Below are 19,604 nucleotides of genomic sequence, written 5' to 3'. Positions count from 1 at the left end.
ACACAAGAGGACTTACGGAAGAATTATTTATTGATCACGAACAAAAATTGATAAGCAAGATTTCTGTGACCCTTAGTGGGAAAGAGTTGCTGCAGTATTTCTCGTTAATATCACTTACAGGACAAACCTTTCAGTTCTCATGTGTTTTTGTTTTTGACGCACATGTTTGTTCTACAGGACATGTCTTTTGGTCCTTTTTGTTGTGCTGGGCTGTTTCTGATGCATATCCATGGCTTTTTCTTTGTGAAGTTGGCGAATGTGTTTAAAATCTTTATCTTCACGAATAAACTTCTAGTTGAGTCAGCGTTCATGTGTGTCGCTACCTTAATTCATCCTTCTCGTCTTTGTTTGGGTGGTTGTCAAATATAAATGTACACCGAATTGGCGAATTGTCCGTAGAATTGATACATGAAATATTTGCGCTGTTTATTTCAGGAAGAACGCTATAGGGTCTTGTCTTCTCTGTTTTTAACACTGATATACATTTTTCTAGTTCAACTTCAAGGAGTGCCCTGAGGAAGCCAATAAGAGTGATGGTAACTTCATTTGTGTAAGATTTATGAATTTCTTCCATTCAAGGCATGACATGTCACATGCCTGTAGGTATGCAAGTATTCGTACTTTTTAAACATACTAAGCTCTAGTTTTCGCTTCTCATGACGCTGCTTTGTACTGTGCTGCATTCTCCAGGCGCAGGAACCTTCTTTTATGCCATCAGTGCATGTGTTCTTTTTGTATATATTGGAGAAAAAATTGTCTTGAGCTTAAATAGCATGTATATCACTTGTAATTTTTTTTCAACACGGGTGCTGTATCTCTCTCCGTCTTTCTCACTGCTTTGTTCCAATTTTTATGCAACATTTATGTATTTCATGCAATAAAATTCTGGTAGCATTTTGATAACATTTTACCTGCGCAATTGAGGTCATTGGTTTTTCGTATACGCATTTATTTGCGTTTTTCACTGTCTCACCAATCTGGCTGTCCAGGCATTGAAACCTTTTCCCATCCTTTGACTATTTCTGGGGTACTTGATACTGCAAGTGCAGGTGACCATCTATTTGGCTCTTTGGAATTGTGTTAGCCGTGTGTTACTGCCAATTTTCTGAGCTAAATAATTATTTTTTCTCTTATCGTTCAAGGTATTAGCCTTGCCTTATCTCTTTATTGACTGAGGTACCACTTAGTTGCTGGGTATAGTGAAAAAGGCCCCAAAAAGTGCTCTAATTAGCTTTGTGCAAGTCCAGAAAAATTAACTGAAAATGAGCTCACTAAATTGCGGAAATACCACCAGCAAACTCTTCTGTACCTCAATTTAACATAATCAAATGGTGTACTGTTCTTGCAAACCTGGCTCGTCAGAAACATGATTCAGGTGTTCACCATGCCCGACAACTTTCTAAATGATGTCTCATCAATTAATAGCTAAGTTGAGTGATGTTATTTTATAAAATAATTGGGCAACATGAAAATATATACATCTCGAAGAAAAAAAGCTCAGACAAGTCTACTTTGGTACTTCATTAAATTTTAATCGCGGTGAAAGACGTGTGCTAAAACTTGTATATATTTACGTGAAGTCATTTGTTTCAAGTCTGTTATTTTGCCTTCTCACAGTCAGCCGTAACTGTTCCTGTGATGGGTTAGTGTGCGAAACATTTTAATGTAACGTATTCAGATGTCTTCTGTGTATTCACACGCAAGCAGCTTCAAGTGTTCATGTGTTCAAAGTTGGTTGTTAAAAGGGTATGCTTAAGCCCTGCCTTTTGAGTCGCTTTGCCTTCTAGTCATAAACTTAAGTCGCAAGTGAAGATCACAATGATCGTTTTGATTGAATTCGTATGTATAGGTTTTTTCAGATGTATTTACACTGTTAAGAGTGCTGTAGGTACTAGCCTATGTCTCCAGGTTCGATGTAGTGGTGCCTTATGTACTGTAATAATTTTTCATGGGCACGCATCTTTAGTGTAAATAAAGGTACTTCAAATTGAGCAGTCTCTCCTTTGCTTTTGTTTGTGTTTGTGAAAGTTATGAGCAGGCACCGGGGCATGCAAGTGTGAATAGCAAAGCAATTTCAATATATGAATAAAAATCCATTAGCCCAATGAAATGTCAATCATGTTTCAATGGCAACTTCTGAAATCTCAATGAAATCTCAACTGGGCCACAACGTACTTTTCAGTGCTGTGACAACAATAACTCAACAACAGGTCAACAGAACTACCACGTCAGTTCAATGCAGCGTCAATGGTAAAGCAACAACCATTCAACAAATTGAACACAAGGAGCCGTCTAAGCGCAATGAAATTTCAATGCTAACTTAACATTATTCAACATTGAGGCACCCAATGGTGTTTCAATTAAATTTCAGTGGCCAATATTCAAGACCACTCAACAGTCAGCCCAACAATTCCCCAACAAAATTTCAACAATTCCTCAATGAAAAACTCAACATTGACCAATGATATTTCAATGCCCTCTCGATAATTTTTTGTACGGGTTATTACCTTTCTTATCCAGAATACTACCACTCGAACGCACGGCTCACTCGAGCAGGCCTTGGAATGCGCGCTGATATGCACACCATCCAATTCACTTAAATTGTTTGAATGCTCCATAGGACGGTTATTTCAAACTTCGGCTTGTTTGGCCCACATAGGACTTTCCGCAGCTGAGAGTCCTCTCGTAGAAACCCTCACAGCATAGCGCACTTCGTGCGCCCGTACCGCACACCTTTCTTTCTCAGTGCTCGTCGAGCTGCTGTTCACCTTACGAAGAATGGCTTGGGCCATGGCACGCACGTGGTATTGCTTCCCTGTGCCTGGAGTCAGCGCTGCGGAAGTCATGTTCTCACATGATGCTGGCTCGCGTTTCAGATCAGGTGAACGGGCTTTTAGAGCCGGCTTAATTCCCTCAGTCCGTCTTGCGTGCCGTGGGCGAATCAACGGGCATTTTCGGTTCTGGCGATGAGCTTTCGTTGGTTTTCCAATGTCAAAAACGTGGCTTCTACTTGTGGTGAGAAGCTGCAGCACTCAAAAGGGAACCGTGTAGGAACCGTAATAAAATCGTTTCGTTGAGATGAAGGAATAATGAAATCTAGAAATTGTCGAAGTATCATCTTGTGTCGCAGCACCTGGGGAAACATGACATGATGGGTAGTTCCCCTATCGCAGATCTTCAAGTTGTCCTGCGACAGTCCTGAAGCGTTAATATGATAGAGAACGGCACGCTTAGGTCAGAGTAAATGTTGTAGCAATATCATCGAAATTAGGCCACTGCGCTACAAAGTGCAGTGTTGCTCGCCGAACAATGCATGCTGTCGCACCCGCAGGTACGGCGGCTTGGTGTCGGTGTTCGCGCGCGAGGTGGTGCGCGCCATGAGCCCGCAAAGCGCGCTGATGATGCTGCGCAGTCGCTTGGCCTTGCACGCGGCCGCCAACGAATCGGCAGCGTGCGAGCCCAGCGAGTTTCCCTGGGACCCACCGAACTTGGAGCTGGCCGCGATGGAGCTCACCTTCGACATGTGGCAGTACCAGGGCGGAGACTCGCACCTCAAGAATATCAACTACACGGCCGCTCAGGTGCGCACGCTCCATTACCCGCCATTTGTCCCTAGGTGCATACTGTTTCTTGTTTCGTTACCGCTGCCTAAAAGTTCACCCTTTCATTTCCGGGCTATTATGCCCATTTACGGCGGTTATAGCCCAGCGATTACAGCCCATGTCCTCCAAGTTCCCCCCGCAAAAACCACTATCGATCAAGGTCAGAAAAGTATACTGCGCACTAGTATCTTCTACCTTCCTTATGTTTTCGTTTTCCTTCTCTTTCTTTTTTTCTTTTTTGACGAAAACACAGTTCATATGTGCCTGCCCCCTCGTGCACCAGCATACGCCATAAATTCAAACGAAAGCCCACTTGCCATTTTCTCAAAGCAGTCACTTTTCTCATCAGCAGTGACGACGCCACACATCTTTAATTTACCCCGCTGCAAGCGGAAAGCATGACTGCGGTCAGAGTGCCCTAGAATTCCTCATCTGGGCACCCTGACCACGTCACGCTTCCCACTTGCAGCACACTATGGAGGAAAGTAGCGCACAAATTACCAGGGCTGCACATCGCCAGATCTGGAAAGCGAAAAGCAGCGAAAACAAAATCTGAAAAATTAGCCAGCTGACTGCAGGTGTCAAAGAAAGTAGCCGAAAAAGACGGTGTCGCCTGCATGAGCGATCACGTAAGGAAAAAAAAGCATTGCTGGAGCTGAGTTTGAAACTGCTCCGTTTGGGACGATACCGTTCGGCAATATTCGGATTCGTTAAAAAAAATGGCATAAAACACACGACCTGCTCTCTTTGGCTGGAAAGTTCAGCCGACAAATATCCTGCAAGAGGAATACCTTCAGGTTGCAGTTCGTGGAACGTCTTGTTTTGTTGATCTGTAAACTACAAGGCAAAAACATCAGTTTTATTACAAGACAAATAGTATAACCTGCCGCTCCCCGTGCTCCATGAAAAAAAAAATGAGTAAGAAATAGGATTGCTAAGTGGGCACTAAAATATAGAATTCTGGACACAACAAAGAGGTCGTTATTAATGCAATAATTCAACTATACAGGGTTTTGTTTTGTTTCTTTACCCGCACCAAGTTCTTAAAAATCGCCTGTGGCAGATTGCATGCTCATTCTAACCCTTGGTTTAAGTTACTATGGGTTTCTTTTGTATGTTAATGCTACTCTTGGGTGATGACAATTCTTCCCTTTTATCGACTGTCTCGTTTATTTAATGTTTTTTTAACTATTAAAGGATAGAATAAGAGAAAGCTAAGCGAGTTGGTAAGAATTCATGCTTTGAAAAGGCAGGCACAGAGAGCACAAACAAAATAGGAACGCAAAGGACAGCACAAACGCTGTCACAGAAATGGAAAAGGATGAAAAAAATATATATAATAATTGTACATGCTCAGAGGAAGGCAGCACTAGCCTGTCGATTATGGACATGCCCACTCTCAGCAGGTGCTAGTTAGGCCAATTCTTTGTGACGGATAATCCAAGGCTGACTTATGATCAATGTTACCGCAATTTTCGATATACAGAGATTGAAGCGGCCAAGGAAGCCTTGGAGCAGCTCTGGGAGCAGCAAATTTTGCACTTTGGAGCAGGTTTGGAGCATGAATTTTCCGTTTTAGTGCAGTAAACGCGCGTTTTCGAGCACCTTGGTGAAGGAAAATATGAATGAAATACAGGCATACGAAGAAAAGATATTCCTTATTTTACTTTGCGGAACACTACTAGGTTACGGCAGATGAGTTCTGCGGAAGCCTGCAAGCCGAGCGAAATTCATGACAGGGAAAAGTTGTCATCCACATAACTGCAGTATGAAGCTACAAGGAAACCCATACAGGTTTCTCAGAAACCACCATAATATTACATACCGGATGTGCCAACTAAATGTGGCCAAGAAAAAATAACCGAAAGCTTTCCGTTTATAGGCTTGTGTTAAAGTTAGTCGCGCATATTTGTTTTTCATGTGAACGAGCAACTAATATTTAATTTTAGTGAACTAACATTTATTGCCTTACTTATTCAATAAGGTGCCATAGAAAAGGTTGTGGAATACGTCAAGAAATGACTGATAACCAGGTATATAGCGACCTAAGATTTGAAAAGGCCCTTTTCCCGACAAAAAGAAAGCAACAAAAAGCCTACAATTTTTTTTAATTCACGTGACAACGCGTCCCCGCACCAATAATAAGGTGGTCTCAGACTTAAACGTCATCAGTGCATTGTGCATATAACGACCGTGCAAACCTGGGTCACGTTCTTGTAACGGTTCGGAAAGTGAACTTCGGGTGGGGCAAAGACCGAAGATTCGCGCCAAAGACTGTTGACGCGAACAGAAAAAGTGCGGCCGCTCCTTCCCAGTGCCACTGTTTGACGGGGTTTGCGTAGATTGATGCAATTTTTGGTGCGCATGCAGAAGCGTTGTCACGGTCACAGCGTTTTTTACAGTGGAGCTGTTAGAACCTCGCTGGATTTCTCTTGACGTTCGCAGCTTTGCCGAGCTGGGGGTGAGAGAGCGGAGAGTGAAAGTAGAGTATAAAAATAGCATGGAGCAGCATAGCGACGCGGTGAGGGTGGGTGGAGCCTAGCGGGTAGAAGGACTGGCGCGGCAGGGACAAAGGTGGTGTGACGTCATTGCTATCCGATAAAAACACGCGCACTCGCTTCGACAATCCTCTTTCTCGCAGTGGAAAAAAATTATGCGTGGCTCTGCTATCGCAAACACCAGACACCAGCGAAGTTGGGGGGAAGCCCAGCAAAAGCTAGACTAAGTGTGCAGTTTGGCACTACTTTACTGGCCTACCCCAACACTACTGGTTTCTGGTGCTCCCAGCTCCACTGGTCTCTGGTGTTCGCGATAGCAGAGCCAAACATAATTTTTCTTCGTTCTTATTTATTTATTTCAGGGGCTTTCTTTCTCGTTGAAAAAGTGTTCACGAATCCTAGGTTACTTTGAATGCTGTAAGCGACGATTTGTCAATATTGTTACGTAGGAAGACGCAGACGAAAAGCTATGTACAAGTATATTTACAAGAAAATACGCTGCGCTTGGCCAAGAGGCAACAGCCCGCGCTAGCTTCTCGTCGTCGTCGTCGTCTTCGCACTGCTCGCCTTTTCGTGATCGCACATATTGTTCTCTAGCACTACCCCCGGCTGCAAAAGCGCCGTCCCGGAGCGACTAAAGATCGGACTCGGAAGCAGTGTAGTAGGCCTTGAGCCTACTGACATGCACGACATCACTTGATGCCAGAAGAGAGGACGAGGTTGAACCCACAGGAGCAATTTCGTAAGTCACAGGCGCCACCTGGCGCAGCACGCGGTAGGGCCCTGTGTATCGCGAAAGGAGCTTCTCTGAAAGTCCGACGTGACGGGAGGGCGACCACAGGAGCACGAGCGCACCAGGCGAAAACTGTACGTCACGATGGCGGGCGTTGTAATGACACTGCTGAGTGGCTTGTGAGGCCGTCAGTCGAGCACGGGCAAGCTGGCGTGCATGGTCGGCGAGGGCGATGGCGTCGCGCGCATACTCGCTTGTTGAGATCGCAGCAGGAGGAAGTGCCGTGTCTAGGGGCAAGGTAGGTTCGCGACCGTACAGTAGATAAAATGGAGAAAATCCGGCGGTGTCGTGCCGGGAAGAATTTTACGCAAATGTTACGTAAGCAAGGGCGATGTCCCAGTCGTGGTGGTCTTTGGAAACGTACTTGGACAGCATATCGGTAAGAGTACGGTTTAACCGCTCTGTCAGGCCATTGGTTTGAGGATGGTATGAGGTAGTCAGTTTGTGTTGAATGGAGCAGGAACGCAGAATGTCAGCGATAACTTTCGAGAGGAAGTTTCGACCACGGTCAGTAAGCAGCTGTCGCGGGGCGCCATGAAGCAAGATAATGTCACGCAAGAGAAAGTCCGCGACGTCAGTGGCGCAACTGGTAGGGAGAGCCCGAGTGATAGCGTATCGGGTGGCGTAATCAGTCGCGACGGCTACCCATTTGTTCCCAGAGGATGACGTGGGAAAGGGACCAAGCAAGTCTAATCCAACACGAAAGAACGGTTCTACAGGGACGGTGATCGGCTGGAGATGACCGGCAGGTAGCACCTGAGGTGTTTTCCGACGCTGGCAGGGATCACATGCAGCAACATAGCGTCGAACGGAGCGAGCGAGACCAGGCCAATAGAAGCGGCGGCGGACGCGGTCGTACGTGCGGGTTACCCCAAGATGTCCTGCAGTGGGTGCGTCATGCATCTCCAAGAGCACAGTCTGTCGTAGCTGTTTTGGCACGACAAGAAGATCAGAGCCGTCAGGGAGGAAGTTCGTTCGATACAGTATGCCGCCCTGGAGGACATATCGGCGAACGGATGCGTCGGTAGGTGTTGAGCGCAGACGCTCGATAAGTGCTCGCAGCGATAGGTCTCGGTACTGCTCATCGGCGATGTTAGCGAAGGCAGACACAGAGAAAATGCCGTTGGCGCTACTACTGTCGGCGTCGTCAGGCTCGTCGACCGGGTAGCGAGACAGGCAGTCAGCGTCCTTGTGTAGACGGCCAGATTTATAGGTGACAGTATACGAATATTCTTGGAGGCGTAAGGCCCAGCGACCAAGTCTTCCTGTAGGATCTTTCAGTGAGCATAACCAGCAAAGCGCGTGATGGTCTGTGACAACGGAAAAGGGTCGGCCATATAAGTATGGGCGGAATTTCGCAACCGCCCAAACTAGGGCCAGACACTCACGCTCAGTGATGGAATAGTTGCGCTCCGCGGGTGAGAGGAGCCTGCTGGCGTAAGCGATAACACGGTCGTGGCCATGCTGGCGTTGTGCCAGTACTGCGCCAATTCCGTGACCGCTGGCATCAGTACGGACTTCGGTAGGCGCAGAAGGATCGAAATGGGCCAGAACGGGAGGCGTTGTGAGAATGTCGATTAGATGTGAGAATGCAGAGGCCTCGTTATCGCCCCACTGGAAAGGGGCGTCTTTTTTCAAAAGCTCGGTTAGTGGTCGTGCTATGGCGGCGAAATTTCTCACGAAACGGCGGAAGTACGAACAAAGGCCGATGAAGCTGCGCACATCCTTGACACACTTCGGAACAGGGAAGTGCGCAACAGCATGGATCTTGCCTGGGTCCGGTTGCACTCCGTTCGCGTCAACGAGATGTCCAAGGACGGTAATCTGGCGACGGCCGAATTGACACTTCGATGCGTTGAGTTGCAGACCGGCTCGACTAAAAACGTCCAGGACTGCTGAGAGGCGCTCGAGGTGCGTAGCGAACGTTGGGGAGAATATGATAACGTCATCCAAGTAGCACAGGCACGTGGACCATTTGAAACCGTGTAGAAGGGAGTCCATCATGCGTTCAAAAGTGGCAGGGGCGTTACATAGACCGAACGGCATCACTTTGAATTGATAAAGACCGTCGGGTGTTACAAAATCAGTCGTCTCGCTGTCGAGATCGTCCACGGCAATCTGCCAGTAGCCGGAGCGAAGGTCAATAGAGGAGAAATAGCGAGCACCGTGGAGGCAGTCAAGGGCGTCGTCAATCCGAGGCAGGGGATACACGTCCTTTTTGGTAGCCCTGTTAAGGTGCCAATAGTCCACACAAAAGCGCCATGAGCCATCCTTCTTTTTGACCAGTACAACAGGTGACGCCCATGGACTATATGATGCTTCAATAATGTTCTTGGCAAGCATTTTGCGAACTTCTGCGTGAATAACTTGACGCTCAGCTGGTGACACTCGATACGGGCGGCGATGAATAGGAGGGTCATCGCCGGTATTAATGCGATGTTTGACAGCTGTAGTTTGGGCCAAAGGACGATCGTTAAAGTCAAAAATATCGTGGTAGGAAAACAGAACGCGGTAGAGTTCACGAGCGTGCTCGGACGGCAAGTCGGGCGCAATCATTTTCTGTAAGTCAGCGATGGTACATTTTGCCGACTGCGATGGTAGATGAGCATCGGATGAAGTGTCGTCTACTGCAATGGATGCTACTGAGTGATCCGCGAGTGAGCAAAGCTGGGCCAGAGACATCCCGCGTGGCAGCACTTGTGTCGTCAAGCCAAAGGTGACCACTGGCAGGCAGACGCAATTCGCCGTAATAGATAAAACTGTATGAGTGTTACGACTTTGCACCGCTGCACCACTATTACGACTTTGTGGTCCCGTAGCGCTCGTCACCCGTTTCGTGACAGAGCGTTGGTAGCGAAGACTCCGAGCCAGGCGTCGATGAGAATAACAAAAGGGACTTTATACACTATATACAGGTCATTATACAGGACATGAAGGGATCGGCACTGGGGCCGAGAGCTCACAGCAAACGCGACTGTTCCCGCACGGCAACGTCCGGCGAAAACGCGTGACACATCTCGCTCCAGTCGAGAGCGGCACTGGCTCCCGGTGGGTCGGCGGATCCGGTTTTTCAGGCGGCACGCCTCCGCTTATAAGCCCCCAAAACCATTGTCACCCAAACGGCCCAACACAAAGCGAGCACTCGACGGTCGTCCGAGAGGTCCAACCGGCGACCGCGCTGGCCACCTGGTTCAATTGTGGCGGGCGCGGTGACCTTCAGGCAAGGGCCGGAGGTCACCTAGTGGGTGTCTACGGCGCCGGGCTGTCTGGCACTTGGCGACACGTCCGAACAAAGTGGCTCGCCGATGCTTCTCTCGCAGGACACCGCTGCCTGACGGCTCAGCATCTTGACTTTTCAAGGGAGAATTTGGGCGCTCGAAGGATAATTTTGCATCTTGCAGATTCGGAATCCGGGCTGGTGGTAATGGCACAACAGCATCCCCGCCCTCAGACAAGGCGCCGGGAAGACGAGCTGCCTCCACGTGGCTCGGATGCCAGGCGCGCACGTTCGTCAGGCTCGTCCAAGTTCACGTCCAGTGTCGGGACGCCAGGTAACTTCACGTGCCCAGGTCCAACTCGCCAGGACAGGAGCTCTGCTCACCGCGTTGTCGCCAAGGCACCTCGACCAGCTCCGCTCGGGTCGTTCCTAAGCCCTTGCTTCTCGCCACTGGTCCCGGTTGGTCGTTCTGCAGCTTGCAAAACCGACCGGCAAGAGGCAACACCCAACACGAACAAGTGCCCTCTGTCTCCCGTCAAACACCAGACAAGGCTATAATCCAAATCAACCTAACTGAATTGCTATCCCCCTTTTTGCTCCCGCTGCAACAAGAGGCAGGTGTACGATCTAGTACACAAGGCTCAAACAACCAGTTTTCAACTTAACAACACACCAAAATATCAGAAATAATTAATAATCAACAATAATAATGACAAATAGAATGGTCCCCTTGAAATCACTTGGACCGAAAACATACTACTGAGGAAGCAAATGAGGTCATTCATTTTTCCCGGCGATATTTTCGCGGAATCCGAAGCTGCTTATATTTGCGACCCTGCTTATCCGTGTAGCGGCGGTACAATAAGCCAGATTCCTTGCCAAATGAAACCCTCTTTTTTTTCACTCCCCGTTTGACGCTCTTCCTCAGATCGGCTAGTGAACAGTCTTCCTGTTGCTCGCGAATCAGAGTTTCTCTTTCAACTGCCGCCTGCTCCTGCCAGCTGGCGGAAACCGGAGCGAGTGTGGAGCCCGCGTCACGCGTCACTCCCACTCACTTCCAGGACACGCTCGCCCAGGCCAGCCTCCGAGCTCTGCCTCTCCCGTGCCTGCTCGCCACTCAAGTTACCTTGATCGGTCCGTGTGCCGCACCGCTGTTCGCTCACCGACGCAAAGTCAAGTTCCCTCGACAGCGGGCGCGCTTTGGATCGCGTGAGGGCCATGTACGCCCCGTCGGCAAAGAACGATTCGCCCTGATCCTTCAGCAGCTGCTCCGAGCTATTTGAGAAGAGGTAGGGAAAGTGCTCCGGGAGGGCGGCTGACACAGCGGCTTCGGTGTTAAGTTTCCCAAACTCTCCTTGATTGATAACCGTTGCGATCGGTAAACAGACACTCTCCTCCTCGGCCACTTGCCGTATCCTAGCACACTCTCCCGTAAAATCACTCGAGGAGACGAAAGACGGGTGAACAACGTCCATAGTTGCTGCAGAGTCCCGAAGTGCACGGCACTTCTTACCGTTTATCTTAATTTCCTGCACATAGGGCTCCAATAGACGTATGTTTTTGTGAGTTTCCTGTATTGTTGCAAAAGCAATTCTCTCTGGGCAGCTTGCAGCGATGTGCCCTTGCTTTTTGCAATTGTAGCAGGTTAACGGTTTCCGTTTTTCAAAAGAACGCGTCGTATCGTTTCGCTGTTTCGGACCATCGTCATCATTCTGAGATGCATTCTGTCCTTCCCTTACAGTTTCTTTGGGAAGGGACTCGTCTTCCCGAAACTCGCGACGCCTGATTTCTTTTCGTTCATCGGGCTCCCCGGAAAACCCATCTCTCCTATCTGCTTTTTCTACGCGCACTGCCTTGCTGTGCAAGCTGCGGCGGGTGTAATACTCTTCCGCTAACTCTGCTGCCTTGTTTAGCTTAACCTCCTTTAGCCTATCTTGCAGCCAGAGCCTGACATCCTCATCAATGCAACGGTAGAACTGCTCCAACGCGATGCATTCGACGATTTTGTCGCGGTCGTCGTAAACCTCTTCGCCCTTCAGCCATTCCACCAGGTCGGCTTTTAGACGAAACGCGAAGTCAACATTCGACTCCCTGCCCTTTTTTGCATACCGGAACCTCTGCCGGAAAGCTTCGGGCGACAATTTGTACTTCCGCAGTAGCGCTTCCTTCACATCACTGTAGCTCTCAAACGCCTCTTTCGATAAGCAAGTTATTACGTCTGATGCCTCCCCAGGAAGCAAGGCTAACAGATTCTGTGCCCAGAGAGATCGCTCAATGCTATTCCGTTCGCACACGTGCTCAAATTTCACGAGGTATTTGGCCATATCCTCTCCGACGACAAAGGGTGGAAGTTGATCGCGTATTCTTGGACCGTTAGAAGTTAGACTAGGCGCCGGCGAGCTATTTCGGGTCTCCAACTCTTTCATTTTAAGCTCGTGCTCGCGACGTTCCTTTTCTGCCTGCCACTCCCGACGTTCCTTTTCTGCCTGCCACTCCCGACGTTCCTTTTCTTTCCTTTCCTCCTCGCAACGTTCCTTCTCCCTCTTTTCCTCCTCGCGACGTTCCTTTTCTTTCCTTTTGTCAAAGATTGATGGTGGGGTAATTCGCACTCTCCGAACCGGAGGGGATGGGGCGACAACAAACCCACCCCGCGTGCGTTTAGTGAGGGTTCGACTGCTGACCGGCGATAAGGTCCACGCCTGATCGACCGTGAACCAGAGGCATGAGACGGGAGGCGACGTAAAACACACACATTCAATTTAATAAAATAATATCATGTCCGAGACATATTGGAAAAAAAACATGCAAACTTCCAGTAGTGGGTCCTAGCTCGCGGAAGGCGTGCGGGTCACACAGCACACGCCCTGACGCCACTCGCGCGACACTAAGCCCACCACGTGGGAACCATTAACACTCGCGAAATAACAAAAAAATCCGTTACACAAATGAAAAATATACGCGACAATAAATACGGCAAACACTACACTAACAGAACATACAAAAATTAACACGCGATGGATAAACAAATGAAAGATTAAACGCGATTAGAAAAGAGAGTCCGGCGGAAAGTTCGGAGAGCGGCCTGGAACACGAGGCTTATCTGGGGCGTGCTTGCCGAGATCCCGATCTGAAGAGCGTCGGGCTGCTGGTACCTCGCTGCCGAAGATCCTGACGGACTTGCACCGTCTGTCGGTCGAACGGCGAAGACTTCGGCCTGGAGGTTTCAGCCGGCCGACCACATCTTCAGCTGTCTCCCGGTGCACGACCCCGCTCCTTCGTCCTCCAAGCTGCTCTGCCGGCTCGCCGAGCCGCCTCGTCCCTCCGCCGCGCTCAGGCGACCCACGTGATCAACCCGTCGGGCGGGTTCAGGGACAATGGGGAGCGCTCTCCCTCATCGCCGTGCAAGCAGCGTTGCGGCTGCGGTGGCAATGTCGGCCCACTCGAGAGGGGCGCGGGCATGCAACTCTGTGACACCTTTCCTCCTCGCAACGTTCCTTCTCCCTCTTTTCCTCCTCGCGACGTTCCTTGATATCCGCCCAGGCCTCTTCGGCTTCCTCAGCCGTTACGTCCCTAGTCCTCATGACCTCAAGGATCGCATTCTTTCTTTTGGTTGAGCCCAACTCGATGCCCAACTCCTCACAAATTTGGAGAAGTTCCTTGACCTTGTACTTCTCCATCGTTCACACTGTCCTCCTGCTGTTTGCCCTTTTTGAATATACCTGCCGTACGCTACTATAATGCTACTAGTAAGACATATGCAAGTATTTCACACACTGCCCTGTTTACCCCCTCAGCATCCCCTGGTTTTCAAAACACTCTAACTAGGCTTGAAACACACAAGGTTAACACAATGCAACACCAAATCCTTCCCTGAGCTACTATAACCTGTGTCAGAGAAAGTCTGGTGTTTGAGGTAAACTTCAGGCACTCACCGCGCCGAGGTAGCTGATGCTGGTCAATCCCGTAGCTGCCATCCACTGTTACGACTTTGCACCGCTGCACCACTATTACGACTTTGTGGTCCCGTAGCGCTCGTCACCCGTTTCGTGACAGAGCGTTGGTAGCGAAGACTCCGAGCCAGGCGTCGATGAGAATAACAAAAGGGACTTTATACACTATATACAGGTCATTATACAGGACATGAAGGGATCGGCACTGGGGCCGAGAGCTCACAGCAAACGCGACTGTTCCCGCACGGCAACGTCCGGCGAAAACGCGTGACACATCTCGCTCCAGTCGAGAGCGGCACTGGCTCCCGGTGGGTCGGCGGATCCGGTTTTTCAGGCGGCACGCCTCCGCTTATAAGCCCCCAAAACCATTGTCACCCAAACGGCCCAACACAAAGCGAGCACTCGTCGGTCGTCCGAGAGGTCCAACCGGCGACCGCGCTGGCCACCTGGTTCAATTGGGGCGGGCGCGGTGACCTTCAGGCAAGGGCCGGAGGTCACCTAGTGGGTGTCTACGGCGCCGGGCTGTCTGGCACTTGGCGACACGTCCGAACAAAGTGGCTCGCCGATGCTTCTCTCGCAGGACACCGCTGCCTGACGGCTCAGCATCTTGACTTTTCAAGGGAGAATTTGGGCTCAGCATCTTGACTTTTCAAGGGAGAATTTGGGCGCTCGAAGGATAATTTTGCATCTTGCAGATTCGGAATCCGGGCTGGTGGTAATGGCACAACATGAGGTACTGGGATCCCGTGTGTAAGGAGGACGTCTTGCATAGGAGCCGCGATGTAGTGACCGTCGGGGACTGGTGGGGAAGACACTAGGTCAACGTAGGTCAGTGCCGAAGGTGGCAAGCGAACGAAGTCGACGGAACTGAGGCGACTGGGGTGTGGTTCAGCAGGATCCAGAACAGGCAGGTCAAGGCGGAGAGTACTGGCGGAACAATCGATGAGAGCAGAATGTGCGGAGAGGAAGTCTAAGCCGAGGATGATGTCATGGGGACAGTGGGCGATGACTGTGAATAGCACGATTGTTGAGCGATCGGCGAAGGAGACGCGGGCGGTACACATACTAATTACGGGGGCTGTTCCACCATCGGCGACACGGACAACAGGCGTCGTGGCGGGCGTGATAATTTTCTTGAGCCGGTTACGAAGGTCAGCGCTCATTACGGACAAATGCGTCCCAGTGTCTATGAGTGCAGACACAGAAACACCGTCGACTTGCACGTCAAGAAGGTTCAGATGAGTGGGCAACGTCAGTAGAGGATTTGGCGGCGTAGGGAGCAATGCAGCGTCACCTCGAGGCGCTGCATCGTCTAGTTTTCCGGCTTGGAGCGGCGTCCGAAGGGAGTCGGCGGATAGGAGCGACGGGGCTGGGGAGAGCGAGATTGTCGTTGTTGGGGCGAAGGCGAACGAGAATAGGAGCGGTTCGGTGCAGGAGAATCAGCAGCGGCGTTATCGGAGCGTGCGGCATAGGGACGACAAGGGCCACCTGGGGGGCGAGAGTAGGCGGTATAAGTAGACCGGGTCGGGGAACTCCAGCGACTGCGACAGTGCCGAGAAATGTGCCCGATTCGATGGCAGTGGAAACAAGTGGGCTTGTCGTCAGCAGTGCGCCATTCAGATGGGTTGCGGAAACGTGGGGGGGTAAGAAGGTGCGGGACGGGGCGGAATCGAAGAAGCCGGGCGGGTATCAGGACGATGGGCCGAGCAGATGGTGTGAAGACCCATGTTTTCGAACTCTTGGCGGACAACTGCCTGGATCAGTGAGACGGTGACTGCAGATGTGTTGGTGGGACTGGAGACGAAGGCAGCCGGATAGGCGGCCTCGATCTCACGCCGGACGATCCTGGTAACGTCGGCAGTGTTGTTGGGACGAGGAGTGTCGGCACAGGAAGATGTCGCTGGGGTGTTGGGCAGACGGGCAAACTGCTGGTCAATACGTCGGCTTTTAGCGAGTTCCAGGCGGCAGCACTCTTTTATAACAGCATCCACCGTCGCTATTTTGTTGCAAACGAGCAAGTTGAAGGCGTCATCGGCAATGCCTTTGAGGATGTGGGCAACCTTGTCTGACTCAGTCATGTGGGTGTCAACTTTGCGGCACAGAGCCAAGACGTCCTCAATGTACGTGACATAGGGCTCTGTTGACGTCTGCACACGGCCGGAAAGCGCCTTCTGCGCGGCAAGTTGGTGACCGTAGGGGTTGCCGAACAAGTCCCGAAGCTGTGTCTTAAGTGAATCCCAACTGGTGAGCTCATCTTCGTGCGTGCGATACCAAACTCTAGGTGTGCCACCGAGGTAAAAGACTACGTTGGCGAGCATAATAGTAGGGTCCCACCGGTTATTGCGGCTGACGTGTTCATACAGGCTGATCCAGTCATCGACGTCTTCCCCATCTTTGCCCGAGAATACGCCAGGATCACGGGGAGCGGGGAGAGTGATGTAGGTCGTCGAAGTGGCAGCAGGTGTCGGAGCCGGGGGAGTCCGGTTGTCGTCGCCGGGAGCCATGAAGGAAGGCTCGACGTACCGTCCACTGCGAAGCTCCGCGACGAGGTACAGGGAACGTCCACCTCCACCAGATATGTTACGTAGGAAGACGCAGACGAAAAGCTATGTACAAGTATATTTACAAGAAAATACGCTGCGCTTGGCCAAGAGGCAACAGCTCGCGCTAGCTTCTCATCGTCGTCGTCGTCTTCGCACTGCTCGCCTTTTCGTGATCGCACATATTGTTCTGTAGCAATATCATCTACAACGTTTTCATTGACATCAAATCGATTATATAAACGTACAAATTCAGCTAATTAAACGTTTCGTGCGCAATCAACGAGAAATATTCACAATGGACACCATGAACAACACCCATCAAGGTACAGTAAACGCCGTTCGCGTAGTGCCCTCTGGTAATGTTTACTTTTCGGCGACATTCAGTCAAGATAGCAGAATACAGCAGAATAAATTTAAAGTGACGTACTGGTCATTGCACGTTTGCCAGTATTTCACATCGCTTGCCGAAAAAAAGCTCCCAGATATTTTTGAAAACAACAAAGTGATAAAATATGTTCACTGGCTTTCCGGTCTGCGTCGTCAAACAATGTTTTGAATGCGCTCGATTATCCGGGCGTATTCGCGGTGCCCCCACAAGCGTCATAAAGCCAGTGTACATAGGCGGAAAGTTTTCATTTTTCCGGGCGGGGCTGGCGCACGACCTGCTTTGCGGACCCCACTCATGTATGCATGCATGCATGTATGAATGTATGCATGGATGTATTGAAGGCCCCTCGCCTTCAATACATCCAGGTAGTGCATCCAGGTAGTAGGTCAAGGTAGTGCTGAGGTCAAGGATGCAGCCGCACCTGGTCCTGAGCGAGCGCTTCCTGCAGGTGGACTTTCGTCGCATCACAGATTGCTGCGAAGAACGTTCGAGGGGTCTCCTTGGTTATGTCCAAACCGCCGCGTGATCGGACTACGATCTTGAAGTCTCCCCGCGGGAGTTGCGGGAGAGGCGCGTGTCGCGTACGGAGCGGGCGCTGCGCAGCTGGCGGCGCCGCAGCTCGGGATATCTCGGCGGTTGAACGGCCGTCGCCGCCCTTGGGTTCCGTTTGGGGAGAGTGAGTGGCAGTCGCCGGGCGGTACTGTTTGCGGAGACGTAGGACAGTCTCCCATTCCCGTTTAGGGCTTCGGCGGGGTCGATGTCAGTGCCGTTTACTTGGTATTCCATGGCTGGGTGGGTTGTGGGGGTCACGGACGCTAGGCCTAAGACAGGCGTAGCCTCGGCGTGCACCAGGGAGACGGAGAAAAGGCCGAAAAATCCGACCCGGGCGGGATAGTGACACCCAGGTGGGCTCAAAATGGGCGGCTCACCGTCCCGGATACGATGGTGGCGATGTTGAGATCCTCAAGTCGAAATGACCGGTCGCTGTGGACTTCGAAGGAGGAGCCCATACACAGCGCGTCCGCTCGCAGCGATACCGAAACCACCCTCTCACGACGTAGGTGATGTTTCGATGGGCCGCCGTGGCAGCCAGGCTGGTCACGCCCGTTGGAGTGGTAGCGTGGCATTCTGCGTAAGGCGAGGATATCCAAGGACAGCATATGTAAAACGTCGCGATTAACAGATAACGGATGTAGGGCACAGCCGCGTTAACTTCTGAACTCGTATAATGACTGAAGCACGGTTAGCTGTCTGATGGGCGCTCGCAGTACGCTTTGAGGTCGTGCAAGTTTACGGGCCCTATTAGTCTGCTGCCGTGTTTTTTCCGCAAAAAGTACACCAAGCTAGAAATGCGTTTCGCGATCACGTAAGGGCCATCCCATCTAGGCGCGAGGGAAGCAGCAAACCCTTTTGCAGCATCACTGAGTGGGTGCGTGCGGCGGAGCACATCGTCGCCGACCGCGAACTCCAGGGCCGCCTGCCTTTGTTGTATTGGTTCCATGTTCCAGGCGGGCAAGGTCCAAGCTTTCCCTGGCCTCCTTCAGAGTGTGGGCCAGGCGGCTGGAAAGATTTTGTGTTAACGTAGAGTAATTGCAAGTTGGTAGTTCAGAGCCATTGGTGAATGCATGCTCAATAGGAAAACGGAGCTCGCGAGCGAGAAGAATAGCCGCTGGCGTAAACCCTGTCGACCGGTTTACCGTGGTCCTTGTGGCGAAAGCCGTCTCCTGGATACAAACGTCCCAGTCCTTGTGCCGCTCGGTGAAAGTCACCAGCATTGTCTTAAGGCTTCTGTTGACACGCTCTGTGATGTTGGCTTGAGGGTGGTAGGGTGTCGTCCTTTTGTGCTGCACGCCAAGAGCTTTGCAAGTGTCAACGAATATCCTGCCTGTGAAATATGTGGCATTGTCTGTGATAAGCTGCGCTGGGAAACCGAAACGGGTGAATGCTTCCAACAGCCTATCCCAGATAATCTTAGAATCCAGCTTGCGTAGCGGGTACAGTTCTACCCATTTGGAGAAATAGTCAATGGCCACTAACAAGTACTGATTCCCCTTAGCTGACCTGGGGTATGGGCCCATAACATCACATGCCACAATTTTCCATGGGTATCGGCTCTCAACTGGTTGCATGAAGCCCGGTGGCTTCCCTCCCCTCGGTTTCACGGTCTGGCAGATAGGACATGTGCGACCGTATCTGAAGACATGCTTTCTCATGTGCGGCCATTTCGCGACGCGACACAACTTCTTAAATGTTTTCTTGCCGTCGCTATGACCGGCGAGGCGTGTGTCATGAAATTACTCTAGAAAAGGCTTGTGCAGCTTCCTAGGCACAATGACACGGAATGGGGACTCGCCGCAATCCGTCTCGGCAGTAGGTATATACCGCAAGAGCAGGCCGTCGTCTGCTTGCATGTAGCAGTCGTATTTGCCGCTACCGGCAGGGTTGGCGCCGTCCAGTTCCTTGCGTATCAAGTTGCACTGGTCGTCGCTTAGCTGGGTGTCGAGTAGCTGCTGGCGGGAGATCAGTGTTTCCCAGGCGTCCACAGGCACTGCCACAGCCAGGACTTCGGGTGCCGGCTCGCCATCCCCGAAGAGTGGTGCTCGGAACAGGGCG

At 50.8% G+C, this 19,604-nt stretch overlaps 2 protein-coding genes across 2 annotated transcripts in view; one reads left to right on the top strand and one right to left on the bottom strand.

Annotated features, from left to right (window-relative positions):
• The first annotated feature begins 3,345 nt into the window (after positions 1–3,345).
• LOC126547387 (uncharacterized) overlaps positions 3,346–19,604 on the top strand; it is a 63,347-nt gene continuing 47,088 nt past the window's right edge. Inside the window, exon 1 of the mRNA XM_050195374.2 lies at positions 3,346–3,581. Coding sequence (XP_050051331.2) covers positions 3,378–3,581 — 204 coding nt within the window. The 5' untranslated portion in view covers positions 3,346–3,377. The remainder of the gene's footprint in view (positions 3,582–19,604) is intronic.
• LOC140215468 (uncharacterized) lies at positions 11,145–14,042 on the bottom strand. Its single transcript, XM_072286006.1, has 2 exons — positions 13,585–14,042; positions 11,145–12,684 (listed from the first exon to the last, which is right to left on the bottom strand). The coding sequence occupies exons 1-2, from the start codon at positions 13,785–13,787 to the stop codon at positions 11,145–11,147; spliced, it is 1,743 nt and encodes a 580-aa protein (XP_072142107.1). The 5' UTR covers positions 13,788–14,042.

This window comes from Dermacentor andersoni, chromosome 1 (assembly GCF_023375885.2).
Source record: "Dermacentor andersoni chromosome 1, qqDerAnde1_hic_scaffold, whole genome shotgun sequence".
Classification (NCBI taxonomy): domain Eukaryota; kingdom Metazoa; phylum Arthropoda; class Arachnida; order Ixodida; family Ixodidae; genus Dermacentor; species Dermacentor andersoni.
This window is presented reverse-complemented; position numbering and strand designations above follow the sequence as displayed.